General features: G+C 41.3%; 1 protein-coding gene across 3 annotated transcripts in view; it reads right to left on the reverse strand.

Moving 5' to 3' along the window:
• Positions 1-2681: 2681 nt before the first annotated feature.
• KCTD8 (potassium channel tetramerization domain containing 8) overlaps positions 2682-18156 on the reverse strand; it is a 967462-nt gene continuing 951987 nt past the window's right edge. For 2 of the 3 annotated variants that reach the window (XM_069631736.1, XM_069631737.1), the window contains exon 3: positions 3945-3994. Coding sequence is in view for 1 of the 3 variants with exons in the window: in XM_069631735.1 (XP_069487836.1) it covers positions 3534-3994 (461 nt within the window). In the remaining 2 variants the exon portion in view is untranslated. Of the gene's footprint in view, positions 3995-18156 lie in introns of all 3 variants that reach the window. The other variant, XM_069631735.1, reaches the window with a different exon arrangement.

An 18156-nucleotide genomic window follows, 5' to 3' on the forward strand; every position in this document is an offset into this window, starting at 1 on the left:
TGTACTTAATAATGTTGAAGATGACTTGCACTAGAGGTGGGCACAAGCTGTCCACCTGACAGTAGACACCCAATTACAATCCCCCCACTATAGAAAGTATACTTAGATGTTCACCTTGAGCGTATCACAATCCCGCTTAGGTTTTTCTTATGACGTATGACTTGTTATTTATATATAACTGTGATTTTTTATGAAATGTACGAGAGACTTGAGCGTACGTCCGTTTATGTCTGTTGTAACTCCCTGTTTTAGACAATTGATATTAAAACAGAAACATTTTGACATCTTCCTGAGTTGGTTCGATTATGTGATATCGAAGTCATTCTGCATCCCATATATTGCATGTGTGCTATCTAAAGGGCTCTAAAATCCAATAGTAAAGTGAAATTGACTGTATTTACCTGTTCTCTTTGTAGGTCCAGCACACCCCATCTTATGGGGAATGCTGGGGGTTACCTAGTAGCCCCTTATCCTACATTCTGATGTAAAAATGTGTATGTTACCCTCACCACTTTAAATGGCTGGTGGCTGTGGTTTAATTTTCCTACCATTGTGCTTTTCTACCACAGGCTGAATTCTCAGCTGCAGTACAGCACCTATGGGTGACCATTTTGTCAAAATGGCCCCGGTCTTTGTTTTTCACCATTTTCTGTTTGTGAGGTGTTTATTTGGTTTTACTCTGTGTATCAAGGCTGAGTTGAGCCCTTTGTTCATTTTGCATTTGGGGGGCTTCAGCCCTGAAGCCCACTTCTGGCTCCAGTGTGTCTGGAAAGGCAGGATATGAGGGAGGTTCCCGAAACTCCCCTGTCCTTTGTCTCTAGGAGTACCTGAATGCAACCAGTCCTGATTGACTGGTTGTCTGTCGTTCCAGGACAGCCACCCTGCTGTGTGATTGACACTCTAGGCTGTGCATGAATGGGAGAAACCTGCTTAAACGGTCAGGGATTTGGGACTAGAGTCAGAGTCAACCACTGGGAGAAACACCTGATGAAGAAACCATGAATGTAGCTTGCTGCATCCTCCTGGACCTTTGATTTGCCTGGTGAAGCGCTGCTGCTGTGCTGAACCTTTTCTAATCGACAAGAGAAGCTCCGGAAGGCACGACTTCTTCCCTTGGATTAGTGGGATCAACTAACCCCGAGACGAACTCCACTGAATCATCTTCCCTGATTGGCTGTACTTCTTTGCTGCTGCAAGAACCGAGTGCCAGGGGTCGAGAAATCCGTAGTCGAGTGCAACATGTGCAATCTGACAAGAAACTCGAGGAGTCTCCAAAGGACCCTCAAGAAGCAAGACAACCAGAGCTCGAGTCCACCTAACCAGAGTACAGGACCCAAGGAGTGAAGGACGCCCAACTGGAGTCCAAGATCCGCTGTGGTGCTTTTTACTGAGCGCTGAAACCGCAAAGTGCCACTGAGCCGAAAAGAGCCTGCAGCTGACGACGACTTTCAAATTGCCGCAGAAGGAGCCCTCAAGACGTCCTCTCTCCTGTCCCCAAAACTTAGGCTCATGAACCCAGGTTCTGCACCGTTGCAGCAGGACAGAATCCAGCTGGACCACTCTTCTTCAAACCAGAGGTCCTGTTGAGGCTTGGGGTACTTACCTCATTGTCTCTTTAGCTGTGCTCTTCTCATTTGAGCCTTGCATTGGCTTACTTTGTAAAGTTGATTCCAACTCTGCTTTCCACAAGTCAAACATCTTGTGACCCTACAAGTGATTTCTACAAAACTTTCTAACTTTATGCCTCAGCTCCATAGACTGTGCTCCAATTGACTTCGGCTGTCCTGGCTCCCTGCAGACTCTTCTAGTCCATTGATTTTGATATTTCTGTCCCTCATAGGTGGTAACTTGTTTTAGACTGTTATTGCTGGGAACGGTTTGTCTAGACTTCATTGGAAGATTTAAGTATACCCACATTCCCTCAGAACCTTGTCAACCTCTGTTTCCTTCCTTTAACCTTTCCTTTCTGCAACATCAGAATCTTCATAGTATAACAAGTGATATATAAATGCCATTACTGTCCTTGTGAATGAAGTCACCTGCAGGTGTGAGAAGTGTGTAAAAAGCAGAGTATCCACTATATTGTGCTGATTCTGGAAAAGTATTTTAAAGTATATTTGATTGTTACATATCTTGCCAATTTTAAAGAACGCTTATTTAAAAATTGATGTTAAATAAATAAATATTTAAAACTGAAACCTTGAGTGTAAGTGTTACTTGGTTACTTGTATTTGCGAATTTCATTGCTACAGTTCTGCAGCTCACATTTACCCCTCTTGAGATAGGCCTGGCTGCTCAGTCACACTACCAACTTGTGTAGTACAGACCTATACCAAAAGGTGGGTTACCTTATACCAAGCAGATACGTGTTGTCTAGTCTCACACAGCGTTACCACATCAATACTTACCTAACAATGAGCTGCGAGGGTTTCTGAAGGATTGCTGAACCCTTTTAACCAGAGCATGGATGCAACAAAGACAAATAAACAGCACAGTACACTTTTGTAACCTAGCTCCAGTGTGCAAATGTCACCTTCATTGTGATCATAACAGCTGCATGGCGATGCTTTCCGATTTTCCAAGGGCATGTCATGTTTTAGTGCAAGGATGTGAAAGTGGAGCAAGCATTGCACAGCCATGTTGAAAAAACCGACATGCAACAGAAAGAAACAAAGAACAAATCTAACAGATGCCTTTATTTGATTTGTCAAAATTCATATTGATAATGCATTCTAAATCACTGGACTAAAAGTATAACCACTTGAAACCAGGAAACCGGTTTGCCCAATCTGAATTTCAGTCTTCATTTCACAGAAATAGCCCTGACAAGCACTAGTAGATGAATATTGGTGTAAAAGTATGATATTATAAGGCATATCGACGCCACCCAAACATACTGAACAACATACTCAGTCACATACAACGGAATCACAGATATGGAACACGCCAAAACTTAAACACTCCCTATAGCACCCCATGGCATTTTACATCCACAGTGGAGGGCCTAAGACTTGGATATTCTTTTAAGTAATATAGACTTCTGCCCTAATTCCTGTTTTCTTTGTAACATTGTGCTCATGCAAAATAGTAGTTTGGCGTATTGCATTCAGATGGATGCTTTTGGGGCATTTGGACAGCACAACCAGTTCTATTGCATTTGCAATCATGTCCACTAACAAGACAGCTCGGCTATATACTTGTGGATGTAGGATGGGGGTATTTTAAAACCTCTAGGTTCATTTTTGGGGAACACGGTGGCAATGACTCAGAGAACTACGTTTTGAAGACCACAGATTTCCATCATGCTTTAACCATCTTCCGCCCATATGCTCAAGGAGACATAAGTCGTATGACGTTTTTGACTATTGTTAGTTTTACTTTCTTAAATAGGGCCCCCATTATCCAGCATCCATTAGTCCCAGAAGGGCGATTTTGTGCATGTTTCATAATTCAGAAGATCTGTGGCTGCCATCCCGAGTAATCGTAATTCCTAGAGCAAACTGCCTGGAAAGGTTTTGCGAAGCAAACAGTCACTATAAGCCATATTTGGTCAACAGTTCAGACTGCCACGGGCGCTGGCGCTCTGGAAAACAATCGGGAATTTTGATGGTTTGAAAATCCTGAATACATTTTTTCATCTCCTCCTCAACACTCAGCTTCTCGCAAACCTTCTTTTTTGAAAGGTTTGTTTCCCTGGATTTGCTGATTAAAGTCTGAAATAGCTCGCTGTTCCTGCGTTTGTCGGGCTGGGGCATCCACTGCACTGGAGCCTTCTTCGAAGGACGGTCCAATGTGACGGTGTTTGGCTGGTGGGAGGTCGGCTGAACAATGGCAGAGGCGTTTTCTTGCGGGGTGCTAGCTTCTGAATGGCTGTCACAGCTGGATGTGGACAATTCATTACAGGATGTCCCACTTTCACTTCCTTTGTCGGCTGCCTTTTCCTGTTTCTTCTCTTCCTGTTCCGGTTTAGGAGACACAGTCTTCTGTGGTGGCCCTGGAAAATAATTAAAAAATGTAAATCGTTTAGCAGGAAGTAGGAAGATGTTTACATTGAAAAAAACAGTATTTCAGGTTTTTAAAGTCCAACCCCATGTAGTAATTTTGGAAAATGCGTTCCCTGCTCATTTATCTCTTAAAACAAATAATTTCGTTAACATGCGGGACATTTGCAATGCAAAAACTACGACCAGATACAATTTCCATATCGTGTCAGTTGTTTACAGTTTCAATGCCATGCATGCTTTATTATTCCAGGACAATCCTAATGCAATCACTATAGATTTATAAAGTGATACAAAGGTACAGTAGGAATATATATATCTACAGACTTGTATACCACACTGTGCTGTGTATTTATATCAAAATGAGGACTGGCTACTTAGGACCTAATTCACAGAAGCGTTTTATAATGGGAAATGACTTGCATAGTAGCCTGGCAGTTAAGGGGTTCAAATTATAGTCATTTCCACCACAAAGCGCAAAACACAAGTGTAAACACAAGCGTAAACCACGTAGGCCTTTGGTTTTGCATTTCGTTGTGCAAATGGACTAAGTTCTACCTGTCATTTACGCATAACAGAAGGCATTTACAATGGATTCCTGGTGAATCTGCCTGCCTTCTCAGGTGTATTAAGCAGGCGGGTTACACAGGAATCCACTGGTTTTACACTAGCATGAAAATACCATGTTTGTGGAAGTGGTTTTTGGAGGCAGCGGGTTTAAGAGAGACACAAACATAACTCTTGTTCCGTGTCCCCACAATACCTCCAAAAATCACCAAAATGCCACAGAACTTTAAAGTCCCTATGGGACTCCAGGGAATGGACACTTACCACTCTTTTGCCGGCACCCGTGATATCCTGGTAGTACTGGGATATTGGGTTCAGTAACGGTAAAACGGGTGTGCCAGTAACCCACTGGTATTACAGGCGCGTTACCGTCAAACCTGTAATGAGCCTCTATGTCTTCTTTTCCAACACCATTGTCTTGTTGCTCAGTGTATGTTGCCAAGGAACAGGGCAGTGCTTTGCAAATATGCAACTAACAGGGGCATCATACGAAGCTATGAAGTTATGAAGCATGACAAGACAATGCATTTGGAAACCATGAATTAAGAACTCGAGGCGAAAAGGGAGACACAACAGCAGGCGTCTATTGTTTCATCTCATGGAAAACTGAAATCATACTTTTATAGAGGAATGGAGATGGGGTTGACTGTGGAGATTAGTGGTGATTGGGGAATGGACTGCAATGCATTTCCTCAGGTATGTAACCATGGTAATTGCTCTTTGTATGGCAGATAAAGACAGTACTGGCCTTGACCGGTCAATGGCCATTTCACAAGATTTGGATTTAATGGGGACATTTATCAATCAATCATTGAACAGGAAATAGAGTCCATAAAAAAAACATGAATGCACATGAAAACATTTCAGACTCTAAACATAATTATATATTGAACACAATAAAAATCATAAAAACATCACATTCATAAAAATGTTAGACAAAAACCTATTTCCTAAGCTCATCATAAATAGTAAAGGGAGAAGTGCTGAGTGCATTCATGTCTCTTGTGAAAAAGATACTTCGTATATTCACAGGATGACTAAATAATAGACACACAACAGCACCATACACCCACAGCTCAGCTGGGTAGACTAGAGGGATCGAACAGGACAACATTAATGTGAACGGTTCCACGCCGTCCTGATATTATCAGATACACTGTTTGGCACCCACCTACAGTCAGGCAGTTTAGAAAATACCAGGTTTTTAGGTATTTAGATCTTATTACTGAAGGGTGCAAAAGAGGACGTAACTGGTATTCTCTTGCCATTCCAGGTGAAGTGTATGTTTATTGGAGACACATTCTTCCAACTGTACATCCTTCAACCTAGTGCAAAAATTCCAATACAGCTTTACATGCCACAACTTGACAGAAACAGTTTGATGAAATCAAGATAACTTTTTGCAGCTCTGGAAGATTTTCACTTCCATGCTTATGGACTCACAAAACATTTATTGACCTGGTCAAATGGAGCCCATTTCCTGAAGCCAGTCTAAGCTACTCTTTGCTTGGGGTTTTCCCATTGCTAGACTAGTACCACTGCAGGTCCATTCCTAACACCCTGCCTGTGTGCTTGACATGTGTGGGCCACAGCCGGGATGATGCTCCCGAGCACACTGCTATGTTGATTAGGACATCTTCATAACTAAACGATCAACTCATCCAACGAAGGAAGTGTCCTAGCCATATCTCATCTTCCATTCCTAACTTTCCGAATTCCATTGTCAAAGAGATGGTTGGCGCTCAGGGATGTCATTTGGGGATCGCAAGGGGTCGCTGCTGCGACCCCTGTGGTCTCCCTTGATACCCCTGTGGTCTTCCCTTGGTACCCCTAGAAAAAAAAGAATTTTAATGTAAGCTCCTGGGCTGTGGCCAGTATCACGTGGCTCTTTATTTTTTGAGTGGCTGACTTTCTTCTTCAGGCCTCTTAAAACAACAGGGTTCCACAGTGTATCACTTTGAGCAGTGACGCTAAATAAGAAAGAATAGGAAGAACACATCATGTGTCTTTCTGGAATTCTGTACAATACTTGCTAGACTCAAAAATGTTTATTTCCAGGCACACTTCAGGGTGTGAGTCACTGATTTAGGCTGTTCTTAAACACCTCTACCCAGCCTTTCACCCTTCTGAGGTCGATAAATGAGTACCAACACAGGTTGGGTGATATTGTATGTATATTTGTTCTATATAAAGTGCTTAAGCATAAGTGCTATATAAAAACCTATCATTTGGCCTTGGACGCCTGCTTGCATTCACAGTAATTTGGTAATATGGGCCTATACACACTGATATTAACATACATGTGGTGATCCATTCTTGTATGAAATGTATATAACATTATAGTGATATTGCAACAATATTCTTTGTAGTGTACTTAGGAACAATATGTGATGTCCCTTCTTGTTTTTTCAAGGGGTGAAAGGTTGTGTTCCATCGCTTCCCCTGATGTCACTTGAAGTGTGGGGGGGCAAATGACATCACTTCCTGTGATGTCGTCAGAGGTCAACAGTCATGTGATGTCACATCCGCTACCCCTGGCATTTTGGTGAAATGACGTCCCTGTTGGCGCTCCTCTTGGGTTAGCAAAAAGGGGTTTGAGTATGTGATGTTCAGTTACCGTCAATCATTTAGCACCTCTATATACTCACAGCGCTGCACCATATTAGTTAGTAGACTTGTGCTTGGTAAATTTCAACTGCAGGTGTACTGCCACGTCTACCAAGGCAGTACTTCTCAACACTTTATAAGCCGTGGCTCACTGTTCCAGGTCTGTGGGGGGCAAGAGATGTTACTAAATTAAACAGAAGGGTAGTCAAAAGACTTCGTGTTCCAATCTAATTTCCCTCTAAAAAGAATGTTAACTTTTGAATTTGTGCAAATTAAATGCTATCCATTTGGTTTGTTTGGCACTGATGAGTAACCCTTTCATGTCAAGATCCTTGGACCTATCCAATTGCCTCTGAAGCTCAGATTGAGATTTCATCTGCACGAAGCAAGATACCAATGTTCTCATCCTTGCATCTTGGGGATCAGAGCACAGGGCTTCAATTTCCAGAGCCAAAGGCTCAAAAGGCTAAACAGTAGTGCATTCAAAATGCATCCGTTGTGCACCTCCCTATGGACAGGAAACAGTCTTGTCATCTCTACTGCTGTACTCTACTCAGCACCGCAGCATAATAAGAGTCTGAGCAAATGGCCATAGTAGTACATACCCTAAAAGAACATGTTTTGAAACATATTTAAGATGCATAAGTACATTCTTACGAAGTACATACCACACATCACAATGTACTGTGATAAGCATGCGAGAAGCTTGCTCCTTTTCTTTCTGCATCCCCTTATCATCCCCAGGCTAATGGGTATGCTTTGATTACTGCATGATGGAGGCTAACAAATCTCTGGGTAAGTTCCTTCATGGATCAGCTCCTGGTTTCATTCTCACATGCATGCACATCTGTGCTCTGTAGCAGCAGCATTACAAGCAAAGAGTTTCTGCCATGGGCCACCCTCTAATCTACCTTTTTGACGGAGGTGGACAGGATGATGGTGGTAGATGGTAGAAGTAAACAGCATTAAGTGACAGCTGCAGAGGAGGTCTGAACCACTCCTGTACCATGCACATCATCCGCTGAGAGGTATGTTGGCCTATTCCACCTCTGCTGCATTTCCAAAACTGGAGAGAGGTGGGTGAAGTTCAAAGATTTGTGGAATCAACGTGCCTGTCAAGATAAAGGGGCATCAGTGAGACACAGCGCACAGACTGTTAGTTTGTTGGTGGACAGCCTGACTACTCATGTGTTGCCAAATCATCTTGTAAATGTGTTGGTACTATATTAACACTAATAGCACAGTCCAAAATTGCCAGTTTATTATGATGGTCTACTAAGTCTCAATGAAGAGCGCATTATTTAAATCTGATGACAACTGCCATGTACTTCATCCTTCCTTCTCTTTCCTTTTTCCTTGCTGCACGTTTTTAGGTCTGTTTGTGGATTATGGTGTGAACAGTTGAACCAATAATAAATAAATAAAAGCAAATAAAAAATCACAACATCAACAATTAGCAGTTAAAAGTCACCTGGAAAGTCATTGCCCCAAACAAAGGTCTTTGTAGCTTTTAGAATTTCTGACCCTGACCAGTAATCTTTATCAAATCCCTCACCCTTGCACACAAATGGTGTTCTGTATCCATTTGGTGAACCATACTTCACCTCTTTTCTCTCCCTCTAATCTCCCCTGTTGCTAACTTGTTGCCCAGTGCTTTGTGCCTTTTAGCCAGCTACACCATCCCAGGGCCCTTGATTAAAAGGGTTTTAAGGTAAGAGGTGAGGCATACAGAAACGTCAGAATAGGAAAAAGAGTGCGATGACAGGCTGTGGGATATTTTTACCCATGCCAATGCGCCCCACTACACCCCTTTGCCAATGGGGAAAGAAAACAGCCAAAAATGGATGCTCTAATGCCTGTACGTGCCAAATCTGCAAAACTGCGCATGGTTCATAAATCACAAAAGGCTGCACACCCCTGCCACACACAGTCAAAGTTGGTGTAAAAACAGGACTCACTGAATGTCACTGGGTGCTGTTACCTGTCACATGAAGCAAGGCCACAGAAGTAGCTAAAAACCGAAAAAAAAGGCCTTTAAAATGCAGCTTTCCTAATCAATTGCAACCTTCAAAGTGCTGTTTTGGTGCTAAATTCAGTCATTTTTCAAGTGAACTATTGAAATGAAAAGTGTGCTGTAACAACAGATCATCCAGTGTGGTCAGAAGAGAAAAACCGGGCCCCACTGACTGACAGCAGCTTAGAAAGGTATTTTATGAAACACCAGTCCAGCAACAATTTGTTTTCAGTTACACAGGAAAAATGCAGTTAAAAATGGCAACATAACAATTTCAGCTGTGCAGAGAAGGCTCCAAGCATAAGCTGAATACTTACTTACAGATTGCAGACAATTTCCAGCACTCAAAGACAGAATAATGCTGAGTTGAATGTGTGTGCTGCATAAGAAAATAAGATGTAAAAACCCAGTTTAAAGTATTCCTTTTTCCTGAAGAAATTGCAAAATTCACCTATTTAAAGCATGTTTGTGAAGGGCTAATTCTTTTACATATCCAAATCCCTTATAAACTGCGCTTATTTTGTATGTTTTAAAGGAAAGACCTTAAAGTAAATTTTAAAGTAACCCAGTTTGGAGTTCAGTAAATACTTAATTCTGACCTGAAAGTGCCCAGCCTGGGAAAAATGACACTTCAGTTGACACACCCTTGCTACAGGAAGCCTTAATGGATGCTTGAGGTTCCTGCATATTGACAACACAGAGCACAGCAGACTTTCGTCTCTGGCTGAGCCAAGAACAATGGCAGCTGATTACAGATCTCTACAGGGGAGCTTCCCTCTCAATGAAGAGGACACACCTCCCTGATCAAAGGAAAGTGATATCTGTTGCCTGTGAAAGGGAAGTTACAAAGGGATAAAAAACTGCCCGGAACCTTTGGTGTTTACATCTTTATTTGTGATTAAGTTTGAAACTCTTTAACTGTGCAACCTGAAGGAAGACACATCTAAAAATTGGTAGATGTTAATAACCTAATTTTAGGCTATTGCTTTGAAGACATTAATGAACCATGTACCACCTAAGGGACCAACGTTACAGGAAAACCATAATTGTAGCAAAACTATTAATGCTGCAAGTCTAAGATTGTATATTCATGCTCCAGTGATAATCGGGCAGATATGTACTGAATTAGAAATTATTAGTCCAAACGGTTATGATTAAAATTGATACAATTGTATAGAATGACAAAAACAGCTCTCACAGAGATGGGGATTGAATGTGAAAATAACCCATCAAATATGCAATGTATGTGCCCGATTTTATTAGGGGACATAATTTTAGAAATATACATTTGTGCAAAAGTTAAGTTTTGGGCAAAATCAATGTGGGAGTTCCTAAAGCCCATCATAAAGATGGCAGCTCTTTTCTGACTGCCAACCAGAACAAAGCAAGTGCCTTTGGCCACTCATAGCCGTGCGGGTGTGTTTTGAAATTCGGCCCACACCATAAGCTTTGTGATGTCATTTGGTACGACAAATATAGGAACTTTACCACACATAGGCACACTGCTTCCTGAACACATCCAGATTTCCGCACAGCGCTTGCAGCTGACTCCAGACTTAGCATTTGCCGAACTCTTGTTAGCTAGGCCCAAATTCAACCATCATAAACTTAAGAGAATTTAATTCTGATCCAGTCTGGCTTGCTTCCATTAAGGCTTGCCTGCTGAAACTCGCATCCTGCTAATCTGCAGTGTCGAGTGACCAGAAGGGCCAATCTATTCCAAATCCAGTTGAGGTGCCGTCCAAATTGACCATAATCGCCCAGCTGACTTATCCCTATAGAAGTGCCCTGCTGCCGCTAGACCCGATTCGATGACCATAACCCTGACGGTCCAATCTTAATTACAATGGACTGAAAGTAGCACCAGGAATAACAGTGACTCATAGTATGTTTGCATTGTCCTATCCCAATCTCAACCCATCCCTTCTTTAACTTCAGAACCCTAATATTGTCAGAACCATTCATGCGCTGATTTTTCTCTCATCTGTTTCAGTAAACCATAACCCATTAGTGATTTGCTTTAATAAAGTAATTCCCATACAAAACAGAAACTAGAGTATCACACGTGAAGAGTTACGAGCGGCTGTGAGTAAATGTAGAGATTCATGGGTGGCATTCTCTTTTTCATAGTTATTAATATCATGTAATAAAACCAATATGTTATTTTTAAAACCAAATTTTTCATTTTCGTGCCTATTTTTTAAAAACGTCTCTCACTAAAACTTCTATAACTTCTTCAATTTTATACATAGAAACTTAATTTATCAATGATACCTAAGACCCTTAGCTACACCCACAACCAAATTGCGGAACAGTGTATTTGACCCATTTTATCAAAAATCGCATAGTGAAATTTTGCTGCGAATTTACATTTCAAGTGTTACACATGTCTTTTCCCATCCAAAGTGTTTCTTCACTCCCATTCTGATCTAAAGTGTGTACTGTTGTTTATCCTGTAGCTCATGTGTGTTAGGACCTCTTTAGTGTTGCTTTCATAAGAATATTGTCAATTTAAGCATGTTTGCATCCTTTTGCATCATTTCACAAAGCCATTTTCACCTGTCAGTTTAAAAGAGTCAATTTCCAAAAACGGTTTTCTCTCTTGTTTGGGGAGGGAAGATTGCATTCAAACTCTAGACATTGGGGGTCATTATGAGTTTGGAGGTAGCCATGGTGCTATTAGCACCATGGCTGCCCCCAAACTCGTGTCCGGGTCCAGGTTCCTTGATTGGGGACTTACCAGGTCATTCCAACCTTAGAGGACCCGGTAAGTCCACATTCAAAATACATATCCCCATTCCCATTTGAACCCCCATAGGGCACAATGGGAATGGGGAGGGAGCTAATAATGAGCCTGTTAATATTGGGCCTCGTTATTAAGCTCCCTGGTGCTGTAGCAGCTCCCGCTAAGGGTGGCTGGTAAAACCAGCCGCCCTTAGCGGGACCCACTAAGGGAGCTTGTAATGCGGCGGTAAGGGTTTAACGGCACTGGCATCCTTAACGGTGCCGTTAACCCCTTACTGCCGCACTCATAATGTGGCCCATTGTCTTTCATACCTGAATACCTGCTGCTTATTTACATCTGTGTAAGATTGGTCATCCGTGCCTTCAGAACTTTGCAAGGGGAAATATGAACCTAAACGCTATCTGTTCACAAACCAAAACTGTTCTTTTTCCTGTGTTTTATATTCTGCATTATTATAAGTGAATTTAATTGCTTTACTTATTTTTGAATTGTATTGTCACTGCTTGGTGATTGCTGCTATATATATATATATATATATATATATATATATATATATATATATATTAAAACTTATGTGTGATTTGAATATTAACCAAATAAATACATATTTACCTTTACAAACTAGCCTGATTCCTGGTCCAGAGTGACCTGGGAGGTATGGAGGTATTTTGAGATGGGTGTGATATGTGTGGTATATCATTCAGAATATTGAATTTATAGACACAAAAAAATAAGTATTTCATTTGCACACTACATGCTAGGCGAGACCGGGGTGTGTCCCTGATTGAAATCCTTAACAATGCACAAGAGACCAAATGGGCTCGATCATAATACAACATCCTACGTAGTAGCCCAAAATCAAGTAAGCCAAAGATGCAGACAAAAAAGCTGATCTCATCTGAAGAGAGGGTCCTTGGAATGCCCCTCCACACCCCCAAGAACATAACGGCCTGAAGAGTCAAAAATGCACAAAGCCACTCACTATTCGGACAGCCCCCAGGAGGGCCTGTGACATCTACGTATGCTTAAAGGTACTCTCTTAGAGAGCCATTCAAACTTTATCCAGTCAAGGGTGGTCATTCCAACCTTGGAGGACCCGGTAAGTCCCCATTCAGAAAACCATTCCCCATTCCCATTGAGCCCCCATAGGGATCAATGGGAATGGGGAAGGAGCTAGTAATGGGGCCGCAAATTGCGAGCCCATTATTAGCTCCATGGTCCCTTAACGGGTCCCGCTAATAACGGCTGGTCAGACCAGCCTTTCCTGGTGGGACCCGCTAAGGGACCTCGGAATATGGCGGTAGGGGATTAACGGCACAGGCATCCTTACCGGTGCCGTTAACCCCCTACCGCCATACTCGGAATGAGGCCCAATGTCTTTATGGATACAGGTGCTTCAACACTGGTCATGGACCCAAATATCTCGATGGATAACGTTGACTAAATGCTGAGAAACCAATGTGCTGATGTCATTAATGACACCTCAACATAGCCACGTTAGTCACGAAGAACACTCGCAGCCATGCACGCAGTTACACAAACATACACATGAGCACACAAAGAACATGCTTACACAGTTCTGGAGGACAGGCACATATACAGACTGCTGAAGCTTTCATTATTTTCTCATTAGCCAAGTGCAGAAATGCTGAATGCAAGGCAACAAGGAGATGCAGAGCAAGCTTGCAGATGTTTATGGCAACTAACCCTATGGAACTACAGGATCACATAAAGAGCCTATAAAGACAAAAACACAACTAACCTATTGAAACCATAGCACGATATCGAGGCGTAGAAATCATAGTGTCAGTATAAGGAGAATCACCTGAGGCCATAAGACACAGGACGAGAGAAGAGGGAAAGCTGAACCAGGCTGCACAGAATAGCAGGCCAGGGCTCGCAGCCAATGTCAGAGACAAGCAACACATTCCAAACCTAAATCGACAAAAGGCCATCTGCAGAAAAACGTAATACACATAAATTGCAGACCAGGAGAGCTTGATTTTGTGGTCCTCAACCACGTGATGCAGCCAAGCTAGACAATGGTCATTCACCTGTAGTGGGAAGACGAGCAGTTCTCAGCAACACAGACATGAAGTAAAAGATGAACTTGCAATGTTAAAGGCACTCTCAAAGGCAAAAGTGCAATTGCTAACAGTTACATTGGGAACACATAGTTTTTCTCATCACTTTGAAGAGGTGCACAGAGCGCTGAGAACAGAGCTGGGTCACAGGCCTGGGGAGACCAGTTCCAGCCAATCAGGGGACAGAAATCCAGAGGCCAATGGTAATCCTGCGACCCTGCAACAATGTAATAGTTATTTTCTTGGGAAGGTGCAGGTCAGCCCCCTGGCATGCAAGGGTCAATCAACTAAGATCTATAGGAGTTATCTATAAAGGATACTATGCTGATCACACAACCAGAAAGACTGATTGGTTTTTAGGGGAATGGCCCATATTGTCAGGCAAGGGGACAACAAACCAGCCCGATATGGGCTTGAGAGCGTGATTCTGTGAATGTTCTTATGTCTTGTATGAATGCTTTCGGTTTGTCTAATGATTGACAGGTCTAACTTACCCTTGGCTGAGTCCTCTGTTTTTGCCTGGGGGATGGTTATTGTGCCCTGGGAGCAGAAGAGCAGAACGGGTACGCTTGTAGTAACCCCCAGATCCCTGGCATACTTAAGCCAACACATTCATGAGATGGCACAGAGTACTAAAGACAAGTAACAAAAGGTGCCACAACAAACAGCTACCCACCTATACACGCATTAGATGTGCTTGGTTGTAAAAAGTGCTACTTAACATGTCGGTCAATAGATCCAGGCATAGAGAATAGAGATGAACATTTTAATCAATGTATATAAAAACATTTGGAACATTTTCCATATAAGACAATAGACAAAAATGCATTTTGATAACGAACAAAGAAAGAGTATCACATAAAAAGCAAACTCATGTGACTGTCATGTTTTTCAATAATTGAACAAAACCACAAATTTCATAGAGTGGCAGCATTGTGATGTTAGTAATAATGTGTAGTGAACACATAATGATTTCATAATTTTTAAATGATAATTGCTAGTCGTTGACTCCGTCGACACAGAGGAATGTGTTTCTGGGAAACAGTGATGAAGCTTGGAGGAAATCTATAGCAGATTTTAACCGCTAATAGAAGTATACTGATCCCGTCTTCAGGACGAAAGATGGTGGCATCACATCAATAGTGTCAGAATTGAGGGTGAGAAACCGTCAGGTAACTTTTCTTGTTATAACAATCTAAAAACCAAAAGGCACAAAAAACATCGAATTGATAACGTAAAAATATAAAACCGAACTTAAAGGTGACATATCTCTATTTGAGTGCACTTACAACTTATTGCACTAATCTTTCAATTGCTTTGATAACGCGTACGGTCGCGAATAGGGAGAATGATTTAACCAAATTCCGCTTCTATCACTGTGTAGACTAACAGTGACCTGGGGCTGAAATAAACAAAAAATGCAAGTACCTTTAGGGGACTTTACACTTTGCAAGATATTTCTTATTATTTTTACCTGTAAGTGAATTAGTATTTTTTTCGCGAGTATCACGCAAGATTCTGCACATTAGTGTGTTATTTGTATTTGAAAGTGCTCGTACGCAAATCAGTGCATATTTACCACTGATATTGCAGTGGTGTCATGTCTGCACCTAACATGTGCAACCCTAGAGCCAGCATGTGAACGAGATGTTGTTAACCACATGCAGAAGCAAATGGCATTTAAATGACATATTGTGTATAAATACCTCGTACTGGTGATTCCGCAAACGAGGCAGTTGAAAGTCTGAACGCTTGACCAGCGTGTTGTTTAGCATTTCATGATGCCGGGCTGTATCAAAACGAAAAGTTAGATATTTTTACCGGACTTCGTGTTAAGTATGAGAAACTTAAAGCGAGTACGCGTGCTGCGGCTTCGCTTACCTTCTGTTAATGTTAGCGTTGTTAAATCAAAAACCCGCTTTTCAATTCGGTGTAACTAGACGCCGTGTTGAATCAAAATGAATCCACGGTTATCGTATCCGGAAGTGATTTGGAAGAAGGGCTGTGTGCAACTAGACCGCAACTTCTGAGTTGTTTTTCAAGACTGAGCAGCCATCCTTAAGTAAAAAATAGCCGACCATTAGCAGCAAAAGAGGTGAAACATATAGATATGTCGAGCTCGCGAGATGCCGCTATTTCATCAAAAACTGGCATGACAATATGTACAATTAAGACGGAGTATCACTATAATGGCATGTGAGCCAAGAAAAATGAGATTTAAAAAGTTTTTTGCAACGGAAGTATCCGAGGTGTAAGGGCAAAACAGCCCAAGATATTGTTGCATACATGCACACTGAGGACCAAACATATTGCAAAGATGCAGAATTATTTTTTTAGGGCAGACGCCTGAAGTGTGAGAATGAAAAAACACAAGATGTTTGTAGCATGGATGCATGTCCGGTAAAAATATCTAACTTTTCGTTTTGATACAGCCCGGCATCATGAAATGCTAAACAACACGCTGGTCAAGCGTTCAGACTTTCAACTGCCTCGTTTGCGGAATCACCAGTACGAGGTATTTATATACAATATGTCATTTAAATGCCATTTGCTTCTGCATGTGGTTAATAACATCTTGTTCACATGCTGGCTCTAGGATTGCACATGTTAGGTGCCGACATGACACCACTGCAATATCAGTGGTAAATATGCACTGATTTGCGTACGAGCACTTTCAAATACAAAAATACACACTAATGTGCAGAATCTTACGTGATACTCACGAAAATAATACTAATTCACTTACAGGTAAAAATAATAAGAAATATCTTGCAAAGTGTAAAGTCCCCTAAAGGTACTTGCATTTTTTGTTTATTTCAGCCCCAGTCACTGTTAGTCTACACAGTGATAGAAGCCAAATTTGGTTAAATCATTCTCCCTATTCGCGACCATACACGTTATCAAAGCAACTGAAAGGTTAGTGCAATAAGTTGTATGTGCACTCAAATAGAGATATGTCACCTTTAAGTTCGGTTTTATATTTTTACGTTATCAATTCGCCGTTTTTTGTGCCTTTTGGTTTTTAGATTGTTATAACAAGAAAAGTTACCTGACGGTTTCTCACCCTCAATTCTGACACTATTGATGTGATGCCACCATCTTTCGTCCTGAAGACGGGATCAGTATACTTCTATTAGCGGTTAAAATCGGCTATAGATTTCCTCCAAGCATCATCACTGTTTCCCAGAAACGCATTCCTCTGTGTCGACGGAGTCAAGGACTAGCAATTATTATTTAAAAATTATGAAAATCATTATGTGTTCACTACACATTATTACTAACATCACAATGTTGCCACTCTATGAAATTTGTGGTTTTGTTCAATTATTGAAAAACATGACCGTCACATGAGTTTGCCTTTTATGTGATACTCTTTCTTTGTTCTTTATCAAAATGCATTTTTGTCTATTGTCTTATATGGAAAATGTTCCAAATGTTTTTATATATATTGATTAAAATGTTCATCTCTATTCTCTATGCCTGGATCTATTGACCGACATGTTAAGTAGCACTTTTTACAACCAAGCACATCTAATGCGCGTATAGGTGGGTAGCTGTTTGTTGTGGCACCTTTTGTTACTTGCCTAAATCAGTCCTCAGCCACACAGCCCCCTAAAAAAGAGGACACCTTAGCTCTAACTACTTGTATCTCACAGAGTACTAAAGGCAAACTGGACATCAAATCACATGTTTAAGTAAAAGCCAATCGGGTATTCCTATCCTATCCAAGACACGCATTACAAGGGATCTTATGGAAGTGTTCCTTAAGTGGAGTACTAGTTGGAAAAGATGGTTAAAGAAGAGAGTAATAAGGATAACAAACCCAAGGGGATTTTAGGGATTAATCAAGTAGCCAGCCAAAACAACCTGAAGGATACATTCCTACTCATGATTGTAGTCCAAAATAAGAACATCTCTGAGATGATCCATGGTGAGTGGAACTTCTTGTTGTCCAATGTGTCAAAAATACATAATGGATAATCATTTTAGATCCTGAAATTAAATATCATTCTTGTTATGGGTCCAAGATGAGGCTGTCCCTTTTGTGGTTAGAGTATCTTGGAATGGTTAAGCGAGCCACCATTCGGGTTTGGAACATAATATGGCATAGTATTATTATTTGATGTGGATATAACG

Source organism: Ambystoma mexicanum, chromosome 6q, assembly GCF_040938575.1.
Source record: "Ambystoma mexicanum isolate Mex_15411 chromosome 6q, UKY_AmexF1_1, whole genome shotgun sequence".
Taxonomy (NCBI): Eukaryota; Metazoa; Chordata; class Amphibia; order Caudata; family Ambystomatidae; genus Ambystoma; species Ambystoma mexicanum.